Raw genomic sequence first — 22,051 nt, forward strand, 5'->3', positions numbered from 1 at the left:
ATGAAATAAGAACTTGTTTAATGGTAAGAGACGTTTTATATTTTTATTTTCTGCTACAAAATGGAAGAAGAAAACAACCAAAAAAACTAGAAGCTGTATCGTAATAATTGAAACCAACAAATCTTAGTTACAAATATGTTTATTATTTTAATTTTCTTATATTTTATTAGCAATTTCTCCATTCAGTACGTGATTCTTTAGTTCTTTTTATTCAGTATAAAAGAGCTATAAATATTATACATATCAGACGCATCTTTGTGCACGGAAATTTAATGTGCAAACATTTATTTCATATATATATATATATAATGTGATAGGATATAGTCCCAGTTTATTTTATTTTCTAATGAATTATTAAAGATTACTTTATGAATTTCATTACATATTTCATATAATTTTTAATATTTCTGATAAGCTAATTTTATGATTTTTTACTTATAACACCATGAACTTCATCTCCAATGAAAAATGCAAATTGAATCCAAATCTGATTTTTTTTTTTCCTTAAACTAGGCCCAGATCAGGGCCCAGGCTCAAAACCCTCGTTGCTTGCCACGTGTCCGGGACGTTACACCGAAGAAAAAGGATTAGGTTTTTTTTCCCTTGAGGCAATTGATTGCAGCACATAAACCGTCAAAATTTAATATCCCTACGACGCCTTATCCGTCGTTTTGACGGGTTTTTTTCCCCAGGGTTCTGCTTGTTCCTTCCTTCACCCTTGGGTCGATTCGAGGCGCTTCTCCGTCGTCGTTTTGTTAAATCTAATCTATTCAGGTTTGTTATTACTCTTGACTCTCCCCCACTCTGCCTTCTTCCTTAGAGCTTCTCCGTCGTCGTTTCGCTTCTGTTGGTTTGGATCTTTTAATTTTAATTTTTTTTTTTGCTAATACTTTTCTTGAGTGGATTAGAAGAGAGAAACAATATCGAAGTCCGTAAGACTGGAAAGCTCCTGTTCATGTCTGTTTCTTTCCCTCCTCTTCTCGGCAACCGAAAGGAGTTTTAATGTGTGGTTTATTCGCTAGATTCTTGAGTCTTGAAGATCTTAGGGTTTCCGCGGCTTGTCGAATTCGGAATTGGATTCTTTACACAATTTATCAATTTATTTACAAATTTTGATGCAATTTAAAAATGTCTAAATAAAAAACGTGATATTCATCGTTATTCTTCCTAAAATTTATTGTAAAATGTCGTTTGGGATGGATTTTAGGTTTTGGTGTTGTGTAACTTTGTGGCAATCGTGAACCTTCTAACTGCAGTGTTTCGATAACTGCAGAACATATGTTCTCTGACTACCAGTAGATGTTTGGTCTTTTAAGATACTTTACACAACTGATATTTCCATTTATTGTCTCCCGTTTGATGCATTCTTTCATCATTCTCTTTTACGGTTTGAATCAGTAGTGTAAGGAATGGACCCATCTGCGACAAATCCTGGACCAGTCGATCCTTCTATTCTCTATGATCAAGAGAAACATGTCTCCTCTGCGGTTTGGGATGGCCAGGTTCGATTCATAATCATAGATATCCATAAACATGCTGGTATATGTGTAATGTATAACATATACTGGTATATGCATATGCACAATTTTTACTCTAAGATACTAAGATTCAAAAATGCAACATATATATATATATATATACATGTAAATCTATCTTTTTGTGATTTCCGGTCGGGGTAAGACTTTCCAATGTCTCATTGTAGTGTAATTGTTGTTCTTGACGTATGGTAGGAGCGTGGTGCATTGAGATGCCATGAACACACCTCAAAGCTGGGAGAATGGAAGCTTACTCCCAAACAGATTGAGTTGGTGGAGAAAGCTGGATTTGGCTACTTGAGAAAGATTCCTGCCATTAGCCTAGACAACCCACTTATTTCTGCACTGGTGGAAAGGTGGAGGAGAGAAACTAATACATTTCACTTGACTGTTGGAGAAATGACTGTGACCCTTCAAGATGTTGCCCTTCTCCTTGGACTCAGAATTGATGGGAAACCGGTGATTGGAATAACATATACAACATGTAGCACAGTTTGTGAAAGGTACCTAGGGAAAGCACCGGACTCTACTTATGCAAGTGGCGGGATGGTCAAGCTTAGTTGGTTGAAAGAGTTCTTTTCAGACTGTCCTGAAGATGCACCCATGGATGATGTTGAATGCCGCACACGTGCTTACCTTTTGTATTTAGTAGGAAGTACAATTTTTTCTACTACCACTGGGAATAAAGTTCCTGTTATGTACCTGCCTCTATTTGAAAATTTTGAGGAAGCTGGGAAGTTTGCATGGGGTGCAGCAGCATTGGCATTCTTGTACAGGGCACTTGGAAATGCTTCCGTCAAATCTCAAAGCACAATTTGTGGTTGTCTGACACTGTTACAGGTTATGTGCTATAACCTTTTTCTTTCTTTCTGCATCTCTTGCAATACTTCTGGCAAATACTGGCTTCAACTAAAAAAGTTAAATTGCTGATGTTCATTAATCATCATTCTTGCAGTGTTGGAGTTACTATCATCTGAATATCGGTCGTCCAAAGCTGAATCGGGATCCAATCCATGATCACTTCCCATTTGTTCTTAGATGGAAGGGGAAACAAAGTGGCCCTACAACAAACAGAGATGTAGTCTTTTACCGGAAGGCACTGGATTCGTTGAAACCCTCTGATGTAAGTTTTTTTCTGTTGCTGTTTGGTTCATATTCATTTTCTTGAAAATACACAGAAAAGAAGATAATTTATATGATATTGACAAATAGGTGGAGTGGCTTCCTTACAAATATATGGATAGTACAGTAATACCAGAGGATATTAAAAGCACCTTAATTTTGGGTAGATCAAAAACAATGTTAATATGTTTTGACAAGGCGGAGAGACATCTTCCTGATCGTTGTCTAAGGCAATATGGAATGCTTCAACCAATCCCAGAAGATGTGATGCGATGGGTAAGAAAAAGTCGTGGAGTTGATGGTGGGGTGGACTTGGCTGGAAAAATGGAAGTGGAGCTTAATGAATGGTCCGACCGTGGGCTTCATATTGTGGATGGTGATGATGGTGTTGATGAAAGCGAGTACATGCACTGGTACTTAAACATTACTCGTAGAGTTGTAGGGAGGCCTATCTCTCTCTCAACGGAGTTTCAGAGAACGGTAACCTATACTCAACAAGTTAATTGACCTTTACTTGCTGTTAAATGTAATATATATCTATTTCTTTGACTGTTGTTCAAGACTTCTAGTTTGAGGGACATTGTTTTTTCTTTGATGTCACAGATATCTGGTTTAAGGGAAATTGCATATTTAGCGGACACATTCTCAGCAAAAGGACTGGACCCTCAACAATTTGAGTCAGTTTCCAGGATCAGGTGTATAGCACAAGAATGCTTGAGAGATCAAGTTGGAGTTCAAGTTGTAGTATCAGAAAGTCCACCAACTGAACTTGGGAAAAGGAGTAGGGGCAAAGAAAGGGTAAGAAGGAAGGGTACTGGCAAGCGGAGGAGGAGTAATGATCCCCTCGAGGATCAGGCAGTTAGTGAGGATGAATCTCAGTTTGGGCCAATTGTTGACGTTGATCAACTACAGTTACATCAAACAGACGGTGAAATTGACGATCTACAGATGTGTCATGCATGTGATGAGGTTGATGGGGCACAGTTTTGTGCAGATAACAAGGTTGAGGACATGCAGCTTTGTGATGCCACTAACGATACTGATCACACACAGATTTTTGATGCTACTAAAACTAATGAAGTTGATGGCTCAAAATTACATGATGCAAATAATACTGATGTGGTTGATCAGTCCCAGCATGATGTGACTAATGTAGTTGAAGAGTTCCATGATAAAGCTGATGAGGTTAATGGCTTACAGAAAAATCATGTTGTTGTCGAGGATGATTACCAGATAGCGAAGCCCACTGTCGAGGTTTCCCCAAAGTCACCTGAGCATGAACCCAAAAAGGAAATCGGTGATTCACAAATTCATGCTACAGTAACTACAGTTGCCGAGATCAATGAGTCACAAATTTATGATACAGATGCCAGGGTCAACGAGGCACAAAATCATGATGCAGCTGCTGAGGTCAATATCTTACTAATTCATAATTCTGATAATGAGGTTAATGACTCACAAGTTCATAACACTGCTGATGTGGTCAATGACCCACAAGTTCGTGATCTCACTGATGTGGTCAATAACTCAGAGGTTCAGAATGCTACCAATGAGGTCAATGACTCACAAATTAATCAGACACCTGATGAAGTAAACGGCTCGCAAATTCATCATGCAGTGAAGGGAGTCAATGAAAAAAAGAATCTTGATGGAGCTGACAAGGTCAGTGGTTCACAACTGGCTCATGTCATTAACGAAAGTAATCCGCAAACAGCCAAGCAGGCACTGGAGGTTGTTCCACAGTCATCCCTTGAAACTAGCGAGGATTTTGCACAGCAGGGTGATAAAGCAGTCTTGGTATAAAAAACACTATCATGCATCTTTATAGAGGTGGCTTTTGTTCCACTAATTTATGGTGTTTTTTCATGCATTTCCTTCTGGAACGTGTGAATTATAATTTCTGTTTTGTTATGCAGGTTACCTGAGATTGAATCTGCAGAGAGAGGTGGACCTCTTGAAGGAAAATTTTATCGTGTAAATGCAGTCTTGAGTCTTCTGCAGCTTATTAATTTAGTTTTCACCGACACAAAATTAAAACATAATTTAAGCGGAGATGGAGGAGTAATGTTCTAGAGATACTTAGTTGACAGGCTATTTATTTGATGTTTTGCTAAAATAGGCTTTATTCTTAATGTGAATTCCATGAATATATCCGGTGTACTTGAATCAGAGTTGCAGTTTTTCTACAATATTAGGAATGCAGTAAGCTATGGCAGTTTTAATGACTTGTTCATAGAATTTAGTGACATTATAGAACATGGTTTGCTGCAACCCTTAATTGGGTGGAGTTTCACTTTTGCTGACGATGCAGTTTTTGGTTACATTTCTTACTACATATATATTATTTCTTAGTGACAATTTTTATGCATTTATAACTAACCACAACTGTCAAGAAACCACTGAAAGTGTAAACAAAGGAAAAAGGGTAAATTGGGGAATTATGCATAAGGGTGAAACGAGAAAAGTAGTATGGGCTAATTCAAATGCTTATTGCTGATTATCTTTTCCATTGTAATTAAGTGCGCCCCCCCTAAGTAGGATATATATAGCTAGTTGGTGGGAAGTTCTGCTCAGAAAAATTCAAATTCCAGATTCAATTATATATCTCGAATTCTCTCTGTCTCTCTTCCTCCTCTATCTCTTACCTTTTTAAATCACATCCTCCCCCTAGCTCTCGTTACTAGCATTCAAGTCTCAGGACCACAGCTGTTGACAATAACCTGAGTTACACACCGATTTCCAGACTTCTCTTTGCTTTGACACCATGAGTTATCATATGGCGACTGAATTTTTCCCTGAGTGAATGCTGGTAATGATTTCAGGGAATCTTGGTTTGGTTTACAGGACGCTAACAGGTACTACGTACTGTCAGCTTAGGTTCTGCTTGAATTTGCTTCTAAGTAGCTGAATTTTAGAATTTATATTTGAGCTGGATCTTATAAACACTCTGATGCTCAATTGGTTATTTTTGGTGGAATGAACAAGAAGAGAAAACTGGGGCAAAACTAATCTGAATTTTCATTTGAAACCTTAAATACATGCTTACAGAAATGCTGTACTAAACCCCAGACTGAGGAGAAAAGATTACAACTTAAAGTTGACAGCAAAATGTCAAACCTTTTAATCATTGTACTGATTAATAACCGTAACTAGAAATTGTAAGGCAGAAAACTCAGATGCATTCTGGAAATTTTAATCATGGTGAAAACCTGTCTTCAAATCAAGAATTTGGTAAACAGGAAGGTGCTCATTGAAAGCTTGTTCTGTATCAGTGTAATGTGCATAGGCACTTCGATAACGTTTTTTGAACATCTTCCCACAATTACATAAGCTGGATTTTAGCAGATGCTTGCTGGGTGCCTGTTTTACTTTTGAGGCTCCTTAAGGGAGGTAGGAAGAAAATTGGATATCACTTGATATCTATACTGTTATTTCACAGGCTTTTTTTGGGTTGGCTTTTTAGTCTTTATTCACAAATAAATCGATTTTACATGTTTGGATTTTCATACATCTTATGCTTACACTAATATGGTAGATTGCTTAGCTTATAAGGTATTGGCACTTGTCCTTCTCTTTGACTTTCTACCACGAAACAAGGTAAGACGACGAATGATGTTTAGCAGCCTAGTAGCATATTTCCTCTGTGAAGTAAAACTCACAGACCCAATACAGCCTGTTGCTTGCCCATGTGCATTATTTTTCTTGCTCATTGATCTATTTTCCAAACCATATGTTTTTATTTTCTGCACTTTGATTGAGCCTCTTTTGTTTGGAATCTTCTGCTGTTGAAGGCTTCTTTTCAAGGACATAAGCTCATGTTCAAGGTTCTGAATTCTGAAGCTTGTCGACTCATACTCCTTTCTGGAAAATTCACACCCCTGCAGTGCTGAGTCATTTGCAAGAAGGATGTTTAATGTCCTGCTCTCTGGCTCTGCTCTATCTCTATAGGGGCTGTCTCCTGGATTTAGACTGTTGGAGTTTGGGCATCTTGAGCTCGGAAGGCTTCCAGAGAAGTCTCCAAACTGTGCGTGCCTAAACGAGTTTGAGCATTCTTTGAAAGCTTGGTGGGTGTTACGCTGTTGAATGAATAGAGCTTGGACAATTAAACGCAATGGCATCAACTCATTTTGAACCGCTTCAATACATGCCTCTTGTGATAGCTTTTGGCAGTTGAGGTACTTGCAGACTGATCCCTTCTCTTCTTGAGGTAGATCTATATGTGCCTGAATAGGAAATATATAAACAGGTAGCAAGAAAATTACTCGGGGTGACTTATTAAGTTGAGCTAACTTGAAAATCTTTTGGATCTTTGAATGCACACCAGAAACTTACCTGGAGATATGTGTTCAGTGCTCTATAGAGTTGATCGTGGGTTTGTCTGAAGGCAATTGGAACCTTTTCAATCAGTTCCATGAATCTTTTAGGCTCCATTTTTGGATCTGCAGCAATGTGGGACAGATAAATGTCCCATGATTCTGCAATGATTGAGTTTCTTGCTGGAGTGTGATTGGAGTCCATGTTAGACAATACATACTTGGAAAATATAGTCTCCATTATAGCCAACTCCTTGCTGGAAGAAACAGACTCAATCTTAATTTGAGGGAAGAGAAAATCTCCCACCTGGGCGAAGTGTAACATAGATGCAATCTGATCTTGCAACTTCACCCTGCTGTGACTTGTCATGCCAAGTTCAAGGGATCTGGCAAGCAAAGCAAAGTAAAACCCAACAGGAATAGCTCCACTTGCCTTTTCTCCCATGGGCAACAGATCAAGAATACCTTGTAAAATACCAGACACTTTCTGTTTTGCACCACTCTCTCCAATTTTCTCACCTGAACTCTCCCAATATTGGCGTGTCTTCTTTGATAGCACCCATTTGTTGGCATAGAAGACCATAATAGGACTCACATACTTCTCTTTCATTCCTTGTCTTCTCAAGGATCCTATTACCCTTTTGAAGAATCCAAAGGGCTGAGCCATGAGGTCTTTAATCCACAAGTCGTTGCTCACAAGTGCTTTTGCATCCTCACAACTCCATGCTTGACCTGCTAATGCCTCCAAAGTCACAACTGGTTTCTCCCGCCTTCTCTCAGGGTCAAGAATCTCCATACAACACATGAAGGCTAGGGACTCTATGCACCGGCTAATGATGAGCAACTCTTCAGACCAGGGTAGCAAAATTTGGCACCTCTGAAGAACAATCAGCGTATCATCCCAGCTTTGGAGGACTACCTGGTTTAAATAAAGATCAAACCTTTCACAGAGGTTACCGGTACTGTATTCTTCTGTCATTTCAAGAAACTCTGCTGCACATCGCAGGGCAGCTATATTGAAAGGATCGATCAAAGTGGAGGAACCATAGATGAACAATGCAATCATTTCAAAGGTTTCTGGTCCTCCGGGAAAATCTTCTGGCAAATCAATTACTGTCGACTCATTCATTCTCTTGTTGAAGTATCCACTCCTTGAAAACAGAGGGTACTGCAAAATATTATTAACAGAAGTGAAGTTAAGGATTGGATCCTCTTGGAGTTTTCTTAGATACCATATTGATCTTACCTTGTGTAGATTGAACGTTCTGCCACAAACCCGAACCTGTATAGAAACAGGTAAACCAGTCTCCTGGCTCCTGAGATAGGATTGAACCAATATCAGTTTCTCCTCAGAATTACAGTTTAACAATGCAGCTTGAACAGAAGGAAACACACGCACGCACACACACAGAGGAACCCTGTTCATGTCTTACCATGAGAGAACCTTGATCTTTAGCAGGGCACTGATATTAGGCGATGAGAATGGACTTGAAGAAACTGAACTATCTTTGGAGCTAGCAACTTCCATGGAAAGACAGCTTTTCAAAACAAAGAAGTTACTGAAAGTGAAACTCTGAAAGGCATTCACAGTCAATTTCACTGGTAACTGGTGAGTACAACCCCAAGCTTTTCTTTTAATCTCTCTCTTTAGGCGGCCATTAATGCTTGAGAAAATCAAGAACCGGAGGATTAGAAGAGCTTCTACGATCCAGAAAACCAGAATTATGAAAAGGTGGGTTGATCAGATTTTCCACGCACACGGAGAAATTGTTATTGGTATCCACTTTATCAAACAGTTGTATTATATGTACAGTCAAAGTCAAACACACACGAGTGCAGCTCAAATCCAAATTTTAAGGCTTCAAAAACGTTCCTAGATTGCTGAGAATTTGAATTATTGTGCCACTACTAGGCCTCTTGCCAATAGAATATATGGGGAGTTCCTCAAAGACCGCAGTTGTTCATGTAAGTCTTTTGCTTCGAGTGATTTCTGAATTGTGATTGTGACAACCCATGTAGCTTTGGGTTTGCCATTAATGGCTTACCTCATCTTATTCTATTTATTCAACAGAGAATCATATACCCGCTGATGAAGATTTTAATATATAAATATATAGGTATGCATGTATATCTTTCAGGTTGTAGCAAATTGATGACAGAACATTGCTTGTCGATGAAGGGTTTGTTCATAGAGAACCGGGAAGGGCGTGTTTGGGAATTACAAAATTGGAGGGATGAAGGAAAGCAATTGAAAATATGAATAGAAAAAGTAAATATAAAAATTGAAAAGGGGAGAATGAGATGAAGTAGGGAGTAAGGTTTTGAGCATATGCCAAAAAAACACCCAAAACGGCACGGCTTCTGAAAAGACGGGTGCGTTGGATGGTGAGGTTTTTGCTTTGCTTTCTCCCAGCAGTTAATCTCAATCCCCATAATCACCTCTCTCTCTCTCGCTCTCTCTTTCCTTTAACAAAATTCTACTACACATAAATACACAAATTTATTTATATAAGAACTTTGTATAGAATGGGTAGAAATTAGTAAATAGTAAGTACCTTCATAATTTAATATCATATAACATGATAATAAGTCTACCCAAAAATAGAACAGTAATTATACATACATACATATATATATATATATACGCATATATAAAGATCGTATGTTTCATTTGGTGATTGGGTAAGCTAGCTATGTTGTCCGTAAGTTTGTAATTTGTTTGGTGGGCATAATTGGTTTTTCAATTAGGTAAAGAAAGAGGAATATTCAAAAGTTTAAACTGAATATTTTGATTATTAAACTCAAGACAAACTTTAACAATGAGTTGTAAGAAAGAATTCAATTTTTATTTCCAAAAAATTCCATTATAGTTCCAAGTCTAATTTTTGAAAAAATTTTAATTATAAAATATATAAAATGTAGTTATATTTATATTTTATATATTTGATTAATAATTAAACTAATTTCATTTAAATTAAATTAAAACATGATTCTATAAATGAAAGTTAAAACATGAGCTCAAGCTATACATGGCCTTTTTTTTTTTTTTTTTCTTTCTATTTGGCCTTTAAATGGCTACCCTAGTAAGAATTGAAATCTCACTCTCTTGGTAAAAAAGGAGTTGCTGGTCAATTTATAATGGAGGGCAAGCCTAGCAAGCATTGAAATCTCCCTCTCTCGGTGAAAAACGAGAGCCAGCCCAGTAAGAAAGGAGGCCTTGCCTAGCAAGAACTGAAACCTCACTCTCTCTTGGTATAAAAGCAGGGTAACCAACACACCAAGCATGAGTTGGTAGGTATACATGGTCTTGATCATTGTTAATTTAATTAATTGGTGGAGAAAGATAGGGTCTGGGAGAATTAATTGACAATCAAGATTAAAACTAAATTCAAAGAAAATCAATGATTACTGTTAATTTTGGACGTTAACAAGAAGCCAAACTGAGGACTTCACCTAAAAAATGAAGAATACAAGTTGCTCTCTTAAACATTCCCTGATGGCGTCTCTGGAAGGTCTCTATAGATTCGCATGATTAAAGATAAAAGTAGAGCATTGAAATCATTCAGTAATGGTAAAATATGATAGCAGAAAAGGAGTTCCATTAAGCAACGTATATTTAGGACTTGCAACTTAGCAACTAAAAAAAAATGCTTTTCTTTACTTATTTATGATTTAACCAACAAGGAGCTTGAGTTAGCATTTTCATGTGCATTAGAGTTTTGGGACATACAAACAACATTACAGGCTAATGAAATACAAGGGAAAAAAAAAAAAATACTACCAGCGAGGGCTGGAACCTTCCCTTATTGAGGGAGATCTGGTACTCAAGCTAGCATCTCTTCCAAATCTTGACACACTTCTTGCACCTTTAGGAGTGCCAAATCCAGGGCTTCCACCTCGGTAAGTGGCACGCAGTGTTTCATCCACTGAAGATGAAGACTTGGCTATTGCTTTCCTGAAGAACTTCTGGGCTGCAGGTGAGAGTGTCCGCACACTTGGACTAGCACTTCCCCCTCGATGTGGAGATGGCAATGGTGGTTTCTGAAACATACTATATCGCTCTCTCAATTTACGTGCAGCCTCTCTCGATAATGAGTGAGCCTTCACATCTCTTGCAGGAGCACATGGAATCCTGTAATGTGGACCTTCAGCACTGCCGCTGATATCAATTGACGGGTCCTCTGGGTCCAATCTCAGTGGAGTCCCTTCAATTTCACCCCATGTGATAAATGGGGATTCATCAGCACCTGGTGCTGGAGATGGAGTCTTGACAAAGCTATACCCATTCTCAGCTTTCTTCCCTGACTCCACATAAAAAGGATTTGGTGTCTTCCTCAAATCCTCCAAATCATACTTCTTTGACTTATCTCCAAATCTATCTGACACCGGCAGTGGAGTTCCGCCAACAACAGGGGTATAAAGTACCTCTACTGTCCCATCGTCTCTGGGCCTAGAATCCATCATTTTACCATGAAACCTTGTGTTTGATATGTTAATCTCCTTGGTCAACCCCTTCAATCTCACTGCTCGTTCCCCTTCAGTCAATGGTGCCTCACCATTGTCAGAGGGGTGATACATCAACAAGTTCTTGGCAGTATATTTCCATCCTTCCAAGGTACTTGGAGGCTGATCAGACGTACCATACCCGTCTGTTATTCTATCTCTCTTAGCATCTTCAATTGACTTAACCTCGTCCTTCTCACATTCCAGCAAATACCCATACCTCTCCTTCCTCTTCTTGTTCACCTTCTCCAAAATCCTTGAAAAACTATCATTATCCTCGCTAGTATACCTCCTGAAGAACTCATCTAACGACAGGGAAGCATCTACCTCATCATCATCCTTCCTACTTTCTCCACTACCAGATAATTCCATAATGGGAACAACACCAGGGGTTCTTGAGGTTTTACTATCAAATTCATCGAAAGGAGTAAAATTTCTAGCAAAAGTAGAACCAGGGGTTTGCGATTTGCGCTCAGAGCTAGCAGTATTTACCTTTCTGCCACGCCGCTCGATAATCTTCAATTGGACATCTCGGATTTGAACCGGATCTCCTGTCTTGACTGCCTCCAACCAATCGAGCCTGTCCTTGAGCTTCGCTATATCGGGGAAATAATCGCGCTCGATGATCTTTTCGATCGCCGCGACGTAGGAGTCCTCGTCAAGAACTTTGGCCTTCTTCCTAGGGTTTTCAGGGGTGATGGAAGAGCCATCAGTATGATTTTGGAGGGCGAAATCAGAATAAGGAGATGGAGACGGGGATGGCGAAGAAACATGCCGCGGAGAATGGCCCGGCGAGAGAAGCATCTTCAAGCAGTGGCTAGGGTTTGTCGAATTGGGGTTCTTTTCGTGGTGCACGCGGTTTTGGGTGAATGTCGAGTCGGGTCGTTTGCCTGTTTTGGCCTTTAAATAGATTTTCAATTAGCGTAGGCGCGTCTGATTAACCGACCATTACTAGGAGATTTCACTTATTACTTACCAATATTAATATCATTAGGCCTTAAATATTTTAATTTTAATTAATTTCTTTAACAACTCATTTTCTTAAAAAACAATTTAGACATAAAATATATTTTTTAAATATTTATTTTCGAAGTAAAAATATTTATTTTATAATTAATTAAAAATTTAACTATTTGACTATATTTATCTTTAAGTAAATTAAAAAAAAAATCAAATTGTACAATTTATTAATAATTTTTTTTTTTCAAAATTTTACCATAATTAATGATTAATTGAGATTCATTTATAAGTTTCGGATACTTCCATTATTAAATCGAATTGTGCAAGTTCTAGCAACAATAGTTTCAGTGATTTTTATTTTTATTATGTATAAAAAATGTAAAACTAATATTAAATTAATTTAAGATCAGCCCAATAAATAAAAACTTATTCATATTTAACATAAACGTAGTCCAAATTGACAGCCCATTATCTGGAGTCATACATTTAAAATCCAACCTTAAAGCCCAGTCCATTTCGTTCCATTTGGGCCACCATGGTTTCCGATGGTTCCTACTCTGGTCTCAAACGACACCGTTTTTCAATTAATACAGTGAGTTGCCATGGAGATTCGAGAACGAAGAGGGGCAATTGACGCTGTTTTGCCAATTACCAATTTACAAATCGTTCTGTGCATTCGTAACCAGTTAATAATGAATTAGAAAAAGAACAGTTAATAATAAATAAATATATAAAATAATAATAATTTCTTTTTTAAAGAAAAACATCAATCTACTGCTGACAGGGGAATGATGTCTTCCTGTTTGATTTTTTGGTCTGCAGAAGGAAAAGAAAGTAATAAAAGACATCTTCTGCGGGACCCACTTTCCCACTAAAAGATCGGTTCACAGCCTACGCGCCAGAAACTCAACTTATTACAGAGCGAGAGAGAGAACACAGATACTTCTCTGCATCTGATTATACACAACCATAGCCAGCCTCGCCTCCTCCTCTCCTTTCTCCCGTCTGATTATGGATTAGACTTCGCAACCGGAAGCCTCTTTCCTCTCACCACTCTAACCATACCTAGTCCGACCATACGGCTACTGCTCGCCGGCTTAAGTCCCGAGATTGGGGCGATCTAGGGTCCCGAGCTGCTAGAAGCTTTACGGCTTCACGAGAGGGACGGAGCACCTTATTATGATTATCTTGAGGTTTTCTTTTTCTGCCCGGAGCTTGGAATTTGTAGGCTTGCTGGTTTGGTGGTTGCATCAGTACTCGTGAAAGGTAATTCTTTATTAGTTTTTTTGAGCAAATAGTTTTAGCTTACGTGTTCCTTCAATTGTACTTTTGCTTTTTTTAAGTTGTGATTTTGTGGAAATCGATGCTCCTATTGGCCTTGCCTTGTTTGTTTCCCTGGAAACTGTAAGAAAACGATGCAATTTGGAATTCAGAGCTTAGTTTTGTAAATCCCTAATTGTACTTGAATCTAGTAGTACTGTTTGTCTTGGGCAGAAATGGAATTGGCTATTCATTTCAGCTGTATTTCTGTTTTCTTTTTTCCTTTTCTAAAAAAATTAAGACAAATCCGGGGGCCTGGGGGATAGCTTGCTTATTTTTTCTTTATCATTTGAAATCGTATTAACTTCTCTCACCCCTCTCGTTTATATTAATATTTAAAATTTTCGGGGAGTTAATTTTTTTTAAAAGGTTAAAATTTGTTTATTTATGGCATGGATAACCTTCTACCATCCTTACTGCCACCAAAGGGATCAGGCATGTTTTGGATGGCATTAATTGGGATTTGCTCGCTTTGAAACCCGAATTTTTGCCTCTCCCGAACGAAGAGAAAAGGCGAGAAGAAGTACCATTGAAGTACATAGTCCTTACTGCTGTGTTCTTTTCTAATTATTACCAATGGGTCTGCGGATCTTGATGCCAAAATTTCAAGAAACCGGAGACATGTTCGTTTATTCTAGAATTACTTAAAATGATGCTCATCGTCTTTCAAGTGTAGTAGATCGACCAGCTAGCAGGTTGACTTCTTTAACCATACCTTAAACTGGGGCAGCTTGGCTTATGGAAAGCTGTTACTAAAACCAAGCTTGGAAAGAATTTGATCCGAATCGATCTTATTTATCCTATGAATGATCTAGAGAAAGTTGAGCATTAAATGGATCTTTATTTTGTCTTGGAGCCTCACTTTCACTCTCAGTTAAATGAATTTTACCAAAAATTTAATCTTATCACAATTAAGTGTCATGTAATGAACAAAATTTTTGTGGTCTGGTGGCCTTTTTTCTCTGTTATTGCTTTCTTATTTTATTTCGATGTTTTATGGCTTTCTAGGTACATGGGAATTTATTCAGTTTACTGGTTATTCCCTGAGTGCATCTGAATTCTTCTGCTACTGATAGAAAATCATAGGTCAAATGGCTTCTTCCGGGCAGGCTGCAACAGATGAAGCGACTTCTGATAAATTGCCAGATGGAGTGAGCTCTGTTGGTGGAACTCGTGAATTGCAACCGATCTCTGGTAGTATATCAGTGTCAGAGAATCACCAGGAAGGAAACATTCCCTCTATAACACCTGAGAAGGCATCAGTAGAACCTGACCAAGAGGCAGTACATTCAGAAGGACATGTTCCTCCTTCTAAGTCTAAGAAAGAACCAAAAACTCCTGATAGGACAGCTCACGCTGTACAATCTGATACGGAAGGAATCAGTCCGGTCATTCGTGAGAAGGGCTCTGAGGATGGGTATAATTGGCGTAAATATGGACAGAAACTTGTTAGGGGAAATGAATTTATTAGGAGCTATTACAAATGTACACATCCAAAGTGCCTCGTGAAAAAGCAATTGGAGCGTTCACATGACGGGCGGATCACCGATACTGTATACTTTGGTCAACATGATCATCCAAAACCTAATAGTACCCCTGTAGCTGTTGGCTTTGTTGTCTCCATAATTGAAGAGAGACAAAACATAGCTTCAAGTGTTGCCAAAGGTAAGAAAAAAACTTCAGCATGATATCTATAATAGTATTTAATATATTGCTTGATTTATTTCCTGATCTGCTATTTGAAGAGAAATCATCCGATGCGCATGGTGACACACCTCATCAGACGGGGCCGGTAGGTAATCTTCAAGTTCCGGCGGTTGCATCAAAAGATGATGTGAAAGATGTTTTATTAGGATCAAATAGGGTGGGAGATGAGCCTGATACTAGTGATGATCCTGGCCTAAAAAGACGGTTAGTTTTAATTACCTATTTGAATTTCTTGTAGATTTTGATACTGTGAACCAATATTTGCTTAATGCCTTGCAAATGTAAAACAGGAAGAAGGATAATTACAATATGGAAATAATTTCGGTGGAAAAGCAAAGCAGTGAACCACGCATTGTTGTTCAGACTCGGAGTGAGGTTGATATTGTCAATGATGGGTACCGTTGGCGCAAGTACGGGCAGAAATTAGTTAAAGGGAATCCACATCCAAGGTATATATGCCAATTTTCATACTTAGTGTTGCATTATGTTTGGCAGGGCACTCTAAGCAAAGAGCTACTCTTGTTAAAATCATTGAGATGTCTTGACCTGCATATACACACCCATAGGCAAACGCATGCACTCTCATGTATGAGTAATTACAGAGTTCCATGATTGAGTTATGCTTTCGTCCTCTATTGCAAAATAATCAAGTTTATGCTGACTGATGCTCCAATATTGTGTCATATAGGAGTTATTACAGGTGCTCAAGTCCTGGATGTCGAGTTAAGAAGCATGTTGAGAGGACATCTCATGATCCAAAATTACTTACAACCACTTACGAGGGACACCATGACCATGATAAGCCTCCAGCTCGTACTGTCACTCACAATACAGCAGGTTCAGACGTTCATAAAATACCTAGCAACAAAGAGTCAGGCTCCTCTGTTGAATCAGGAAATAAATCAAAAGATAGTGGCACTGGTTGTCGCATAACTCCCCATCCCGAAAAATTTGACGAGCAACATCAAACACCAAATGCCGAGCCTATCCAAAGCTAAGCTCATTGTCATTTATGGTTAATAAACGATGGTGACAGGTAATGTAGATCAGTACAGGCAAATGATCGCAGAGTGTATAGCTGCTCTGAGTAGTTGACATTGGGTTGGATGAAAACCTCGTAGCAGGTGAAAATCTCATACGAGTGTAATAAGGTACAGGAGTAGACCGTAATTGATTTTTCCTCGTTTCCTTGGAAATAGCCAATACATGGCAACTATCTAAGTTAGTTATTTATAGAAATATTCTGAATTCAATGTCTTGCCAGTAGCTGTGTGATTTGCTTAATGCTAATTGGTTGTCAAGCCATTTCAGTGTCTGAGACAAGATATAATGCGAGGCATGTAAAACTAGGATAAACCCTTTTTGGGAGGCTTGTAAATTGAGCTCTATTTAAGAAAGATTAGACCTCCAATCCCTGTTAGATAAAAACCTTATTCGTTTACTTGTTAAATCTGAAATCTGGTGAGTGTTCGTTGGTTCGTTATAGATCCTGCTTAACCCTGTTCCTTATGGAGCAAAGGGTTAAAAAATTACTGATTAATTTTCCTATGACCTTTTGGTTCAACTCTATTTTTGATGTAGAATAACTACCACTGTATAAACGATAAGCTTGTACTTAAAGAGCGAAACTATTAGAATATAAACAATAAATTAGTGAATTTTTTTTTTTTCAAGTTTAAATGTTTTTGAAAAAATTTCTTCAACAAATTTTGAGAGAAGAAAATGGGATCATCAAATAAGTCACAGTCCCTAAAATAACCGGTCCTTATCTCGGTTGCTATTGGTTTTTTCTAAATCTGTGTGCGTGTGTTTGCTGGAGCTTGGCAGAATCTGTTTGCCAAAGTTAATATTTGCAGCACCAAAACATAACAAGGTAAATTATGCGTTGTCCAAATTCACTTTTAGCCCCTTTTTTTGAAGTTTGAAGTCAATAACAAAAATCTTTTGGGGAACACGAACTGACCCAGTTACTTGAATCAAAATAAATTTTGCACCAAAGCATTCTGGTAAATCACCAAATCGATTAACGTTCTCAAATGAAATGGCCAAACTTTGATTTACAAGTACTTAGCTGAGAATACGTCCCAAAAAAGTGGGTAACAGAAGAACAGAGAAGCCTACATTAGTTGCAACCTCAGCTTGGACCAATTTTTGCATCCACTTCATTTCCATGCACAAGATGCAACCAAATCTCTGTTCATCCAGCCAAGATACAATGCCCCATCTCGCTCTTCAAGCCTATACTTCTCGCTGTAGCTCTGAAGCAGTTTTTTAATGGTGGCATTGACGAGTGTGCTTAAAGGATATTGAGTAAACCCTGCCATAGTGAACCGGGACCTCCACTTACCAAGGAGTTCATGTCGTTCAACCCTCTCAGCCCCTTCGCATGCAATAATGTTAACAACATCTCTTGCTAAGCAGTGCTGCTCAACATTGATCCGCTCCTTATGCTCCCTTGGAAGAGTCACATCAATTGATTCAAACATGGCTGTATAATAGTTCAATGTCTCAAGAAACCTTAAAAAGAATGCAGCTGTGTTCGTATTAGATTCCTGCTCAACAAGGGTCACCACCTTAGGAAATAGGCTCTTGACCAGCCTCAGCAGCCGGTCCCTATGATTTTCAGTGCTCACACTCTCATCCGGCATGTGGTGCAGCATGAATGCAAAATTGACAGCCAGAGCTTCCCCAGGCCGAACACCAAGATCTTTTAGTTGAACCTCGCAACCAGACATCTCAGCACCATGGAACTCAAACGGCACATTAAATTGTTTGGCAAGCTTAGATAGCCTCTTTCCAACAATTCCCAAACCTCCTCCACGGGCATATGCTGATGTGGAATCATCGATGCCTGTTATTCGGATGTGGGGTGGTCCACCAGGTCTGGCGGCGAAAGCTTGGATAAGGGTGATCCACTGACTCCCCTGAGCAATTTGAAAGTCAATGATGTGGACTCTATTCTCATCCTTCATAGCTTCCGCAATTGCTCCATTTGCTGACATGTATCCAAACTTGAAGTAGGGGCAAACTTCATAAAGAATGTGCATGTAAGACAGGAGCTCAGAACTGGCTGGTTCCCTGCACCTGAGAGCTTTATAAATTGAACTCCCTGAGGAGGCCAACCGCGCTACAAGCCCTTCCAACATATATGCTGCTAATCGTTGGATGGGCTCACCAGAGACAGACACTAGTTGGCGCAACTGATCCATTAACCAGTGTGCCATCAGGAGATCATTATCTGAGACTGCTTTTGCACAGGCAATGAGAACCTGTTTTAAGTCTCCTCTTGAGACTGCCTCAGTTATTAATGTCCAGATGTTCATCTCTTGTGACCCTCCACTGTTTCTGTTAAGGAGACCACTATCAATCCCACCAATTATGTCAGGATCTGGTCCAAACATCACAGTTTCCAGTTCTCTCAGCTTGTGCCTAAAGTCATTCATATCATCAGTTACGCAGGAGCCACTTAAAGGAGAACCATAGGTATTATCGGGAGAACGATGCAGGTCCGGTGGATATGACTGAGATTCCTGCTGTGATGTTGGGCTTCCACTGGGTGAAAAACTAGCAGTTGATGAGCAATTATAGACAGAATAATTGCCATTGGCTGAAGATGATTCCAGGGTGCAATACTGTTCATGAGAATTCTTAACTGACATATAGACTCCTTGACTGTTGTTCTCACTGTAGCATAGCCGGTGATCTAAAGTTTGGAATTGAGGAAAGCAATAGGCCTCAGCTTCTTGCAATGGCTGGTAGTAAGATCCACTCGACATGCCTGAAACTCTGTGCTGCGATGCTTGCATCAAAAGACAATCTGCTTCACCAGTCTGCCCAGCTTTATCAAATACTTAGTTGCCTCAGATCTGCCAGGCTATTGATGCATTTTGCTTTCTGTAGCAGCAACTCAGGAAGCCTTCTTTCTGACAAAGGATCTATATTATACTGGGATCAGCATCCTTGTGATCCTTTCTCTCAACTTTCAGGGTGATCCCACTCCACAATCTGTTAGGAAAAGTGAAAAGATCAGTACAGTTATACATTTCGGTTGAGAAAACGAACTGAAGGAAACAACTGCATTAACATAATTAATATCTCAAGATTCTTCATCGCTTATAATCATGATAATTGGAAGGGAGGATATATCATTATATATGAAAAAAAATCGAAATACAGATTTCATTGACAGCCTTTGAATCGTTCGACAAAAATTTATCTGCCTCAGGTAATATTCTCCTTCCATTTTAGGCTGAGAGTTGAATCTTGAAAACATCATCAAAAATACCAAAGACCTAAACAAAATGAGCTATGAAAAATACTCAAGTAAACAACTATCAAGATGTATATTATATCAATAAGGAATGAAGGCTGCCATGGTTAATCACAAATTTCAATCAGATGGGTGAGCGGAAATCTAATGTGTGATTGGAAACCCTAGAAAAGATTTTATATTCTCTTAACTTCTCACCATCCCCTTTAAGCATGAAATCTTTCAGAATCAAATGTATAAACAACTTTCAAGACCAGTCCTACTAACTCTAACTCTAGCGTTCTTTTTATTTATAGGAGACATTCATGCGTGGGGGCCTCGCCAAGAAAAAGACTCCTATTATATAAAAGATAAAACCACCATAAATCACCTTTTTAGGAAGGAGACTTTTTTGCCTATTAAAATTCTACTACCGGTAAAACATAAAATTCTCACTTAACCAAAAAACACACCCAAAGAGCACTGATTTACTAAATTAAGAGGTATCTCTACATCAAAAACCCACATCAATGCTCCTCTCTTCGATCACCAGGACTTGAAATTTAACCACTGACTGGCCTATAAACTTGGCGATCTTTTGGTATTCAGCAACACTCCAAGAAGCAGACAGATCCCACTTCCAAAATGTGAAAGCCGAACAATTTAACAGAGAAACAAAATCCTAAATCCTTTCTAAATTCCCAAATTGAAATATCGGATACCAACTGCATGCTCATATGGAGAGAACATAAACACCGACACTCTCAATGAGAACCATTTAAAAAAAAAAAAAGACCAACCCTTTCATTTCCGGATCATGACCCACAACACCAAGAATTTCAAAAGAGGAAACAGAGATGTCATAAATCTTCACAATCCAAGCCCAACCCTTTTCCAGAAAAATTGATTTATCCACATCAAAGTAAAGTTTCTTATTATAGCCAATCAAAGCAACGAATTCACACACCGTAGATTACAAAGCAAAACATGGGATTTGAAAGAGTAACAAACCAGTAAAGGAAAAGAAGGAAATGAATTTCGGTTACAATTCCATTTTTGGTACCAAATCAAGAAATTTGACATACCCACCTACAATAAATCTCGCAGTTCGGTAAAATTCAGTCCAAAGAGCAGAGTCCTTGTATGGGCGAGAGAGAGAGAGAGAGCGTGCGTTCAGGAGCCACACATGGGGGAATGTGTTATAAAATGGTTGAAGTAAAAAAAAAAGCCCAGTAGTTACTGTGAAACTACAGTAGTACCACTCAGTGCCAACATTAATCAAGTTACGAGAACATTGTTGGTGGAAACGACCAACATACCCTTCTCTTGATTAAGCTGTCGTGTACGGACGCACCATTGTATTTTTTAACAGGGTAATTTTGGTAATTTACCACTCAGTTGGCAGCAAATTTGTCAATGGCACACCAATTATTGTGTCTTTTTTCTAAATTAATGACATTTTTTTCGATTTTGAGGAAATTATTTGTGGGTGGTGGGTGAATGAGACGCATCAAAACCCAAGCCTTGACGAAGTTGGCAAAGAAAGACCCAGGTCAAACGGTCAAACAATGAAGGTTATTTTCGTAATTACAAATTTTTTTAAAAAAATTTATTAAGACAGCGACAAATAAACCGTCCTGATTGATTTATGGGGCGGACGGTGTGGATGGCATTAAGGTAAATAAGAGGAGAATCTAGGGGTAAAATAGTAAAAGCATTAAGATAAAAGAAGTAAAAGTGAACCTTACGCTAAAAAGGTAATCGTAAATGACGTGGTAACGTGTTGCCTTCCACTCGAGAGATTACATTTTTTTTATTTGTCGTTACTTTCTCCTCCTCCCTGTGTGTATTAATATTTTAGTGGCCCTTCCGTTATCAGCAAAATTTTTATATAATTAAATAATTACAGTTCCACAATTAACAATAACCATATTAGTTATTGAATTTTATATATTATTAACTTCAAAATAGGTACGTGTTGTATGTGTGCGTGTGAGTGTGACCCACGAGTTCATAGTTTGCTTTTAATCCACGATCTTACACACCTCAATCAGTAAATTGACATATAATCTAATATAAAATATTATGCTAAAGCTACGGCATATTCTTATTTGCAAGTTCATGAATGAGAACGATAGTTTTGTTTAACTCAAGATAATATATAAATTACAAATTAGTCACATCTTATGTCTATCATCACCATTACCACTTTTATAATTATTATTTATTTATTTTGGTTGTTTAATAATAAGTTTTTTGTGGGAATCAAATGTACAAAACAAAAAATATTTAGAAATTAAGAAAAAAATGGGAATCTTTGTTTGATGTTTTGTCGCATGTAA

At 38.3% G+C, this 22,051-nt stretch overlaps 5 protein-coding genes across 15 annotated transcripts; 2 read left to right on the plus strand and 3 right to left on the minus strand.

Annotated features, from left to right (window-relative positions):
• Window positions 1-613: 613 nt before the first annotated feature.
• On the plus strand, window positions 614-4,879 carry LOC110808707 (Aminotransferase-like, plant mobile domain family protein). Of its 4 annotated transcripts, none has more exons than XM_088215690.1 (7): window positions 614-774; window positions 1,402-1,502; window positions 1,731-2,375; window positions 2,491-2,658; window positions 2,748-3,155; window positions 3,261-4,487; window positions 4,574-4,879. In XM_088215690.1, the coding sequence occupies exons 2-6, from the start codon at window positions 1,410-1,412 to the stop codon at window positions 4,458-4,460; spliced, it is 2,514 nt and encodes an 837-aa protein (XP_088071816.1). In that variant the 5' UTR covers window positions 614-774; window positions 1,402-1,409; the 3' UTR covers window positions 4,461-4,487; window positions 4,574-4,879. The 4 variants fall into 4 exon arrangements, with proteins under 4 accessions (XP_088071816.1, XP_088071814.1, XP_088071817.1 ...); XM_088215688.1 differs by having other exon boundaries at window positions 3,261-4,454; XM_088215691.1 differs by having other exon boundaries at window positions 615-774; window positions 2,748-3,137; window positions 3,261-4,454.
• A 1,015-nt stretch (window positions 4,880-5,894) lies between these two features.
• Window positions 5,895-8,711, minus strand: LOC110808704 (Phototropic-responsive NPH3 family protein). Its single transcript, XM_022034280.2, has 4 exons — window positions 8,404-8,711; window positions 8,217-8,286; window positions 6,990-8,138; window positions 5,895-6,880 (listed from the first exon to the last, which is right to left on the minus strand). The coding sequence occupies exons 1-4, from the start codon at window positions 8,496-8,498 to the stop codon at window positions 6,203-6,205; spliced, it is 1,992 nt and encodes a 663-aa protein (XP_021889972.2). The 5' UTR covers window positions 8,499-8,711; the 3' UTR covers window positions 5,895-6,202.
• A 1,897-nt stretch (window positions 8,712-10,608) lies between these two features.
• Window positions 10,609-12,364, minus strand: LOC110808705 (DGCR14-like protein). The gene has a single exon (XM_022034282.2). The coding sequence runs from the start codon at window positions 12,275-12,277 to the stop codon at window positions 10,748-10,750; it is 1,530 nt and encodes a 509-aa protein (XP_021889974.2). The 5' UTR covers window positions 12,278-12,364; the 3' UTR covers window positions 10,609-10,747.
• Window positions 12,365-13,327: 963 nt separating this feature from the next.
• On the plus strand, window positions 13,328-16,871 carry ZAP1 (zinc-dependent activator protein-1). Of its 3 annotated transcripts, none has more exons than XM_088215696.1 (5): window positions 13,328-13,699; window positions 14,830-15,418; window positions 15,499-15,664; window positions 15,751-15,909; window positions 16,149-16,871. In XM_088215696.1, the coding sequence occupies exons 2-5, from the start codon at window positions 14,845-14,847 to the stop codon at window positions 16,456-16,458; spliced, it is 1,209 nt and encodes a 402-aa protein (XP_088071822.1). In that variant the 5' UTR covers window positions 13,328-13,699; window positions 14,830-14,844; the 3' UTR covers window positions 16,459-16,871. The 3 variants fall into 3 exon arrangements, with proteins under 3 accessions (XP_088071822.1, XP_088071823.1, XP_088071821.1); XM_088215697.1 differs by having other exon boundaries at window positions 14,840-15,418; XM_088215695.1 differs by having other exon boundaries at window positions 13,329-13,699; window positions 14,762-15,418.
• Window positions 16,872-17,461: 590 nt separating this feature from the next.
• LOC110808727 (scarecrow-like transcription factor PAT1) lies at window positions 17,462-20,954 on the minus strand. Of its 6 annotated transcripts, none has more exons than XM_022034310.2 (2): window positions 20,799-20,954; window positions 17,462-19,465 (listed from the first exon to the last, which is right to left on the minus strand). In XM_022034310.2, exon 2 carries the CDS (start codon window positions 19,264-19,266, stop codon window positions 17,623-17,625), a length of 1,644 nt encoding a protein of 547 aa, XP_021890002.1. In that variant the 5' UTR covers window positions 19,267-19,465; window positions 20,799-20,954; the 3' UTR covers window positions 17,462-17,622. The 6 variants fall into 6 exon arrangements, with proteins under 6 accessions (XP_021890002.1, XP_021890003.1, XP_088071819.1 ...); XM_022034311.2 differs by having other exon boundaries at window positions 20,795-20,901; XM_088215693.1 differs by lacking the exon at window positions 20,799-20,954 and adding an exon at window positions 20,721-20,774.
• Between the last annotated feature and the right edge of the window lie 1,097 nt (window positions 20,955-22,051).

This window comes from Carica papaya, chromosome 3 (assembly GCF_054855325.1).
Source record: "Carica papaya isolate Zhongbai chromosome 3, ASM5485532v1, whole genome shotgun sequence".
Taxonomy (NCBI): domain Eukaryota; kingdom Viridiplantae; phylum Streptophyta; class Magnoliopsida; order Brassicales; family Caricaceae; genus Carica; species Carica papaya.

Excerpts from the sequence above, each read along its gene's own strand:
- LOC110808704 (XM_022034280.2), bottom strand. The coding sequence starts at position 8,498 with ATGGAAGTTGCTAGCTCCAAAGATAGTTCAGTTTCTTCAAGTCCATTC. Across the intron at positions 8,139-8,216 it reads GAACGTTCAATCTACACAAG|TACCCTCTGTTTTCAAGGAG; the intron begins GTAAGATCAATA and ends AATATTTTGCAG. Across the intron at positions 6,881-6,989 it reads CACTGAACACATATCTCCAG|GCACATATAGATCTACCTCA; the intron begins GTAAGTTTCTGG and ends TTTCCTATTCAG.
- LOC110808727 (XM_022034310.2), bottom strand. The coding sequence starts at position 19,266 with ATGCAAGCATCGCAGCACAGAGTTTCAGGCATGTCGAGTGGATCTTAC.
- LOC110808705 (XM_022034282.2), bottom strand. The coding sequence starts at position 12,277 with ATGCTTCTCTCGCCGGGCCATTCTCCGCGGCATGTTTCTTCGCCATCC.
- LOC110808707 (XM_088215688.1), top strand. The coding sequence starts at position 1,410 with ATGGACCCATCTGCGACAAATCCTGGACCAGTCGATCCTTCTATTCTC. Across the intron at positions 1,503-1,730 it reads CTGCGGTTTGGGATGGCCAG|GAGCGTGGTGCATTGAGATG; the intron begins GTTCGATTCATA and ends GACGTATGGTAG. Across the intron at positions 2,659-2,747 it reads ATTCGTTGAAACCCTCTGAT|GTGGAGTGGCTTCCTTACAA; the intron begins GTAAGTTTTTTT and ends ATTGACAAATAG.
- ZAP1 (XM_088215696.1), top strand. The coding sequence starts at position 14,845 with ATGGCTTCTTCCGGGCAGGCTGCAACAGATGAAGCGACTTCTGATAAA. Across the intron at positions 15,419-15,498 it reads AGCTTCAAGTGTTGCCAAAG|AGAAATCATCCGATGCGCAT; the intron begins GTAAGAAAAAAA and ends TGCTATTTGAAG. Across the intron at positions 15,665-15,750 it reads GATCCTGGCCTAAAAAGACG|GAAGAAGGATAATTACAATA; the intron begins GTTAGTTTTAAT and ends AATGTAAAACAG.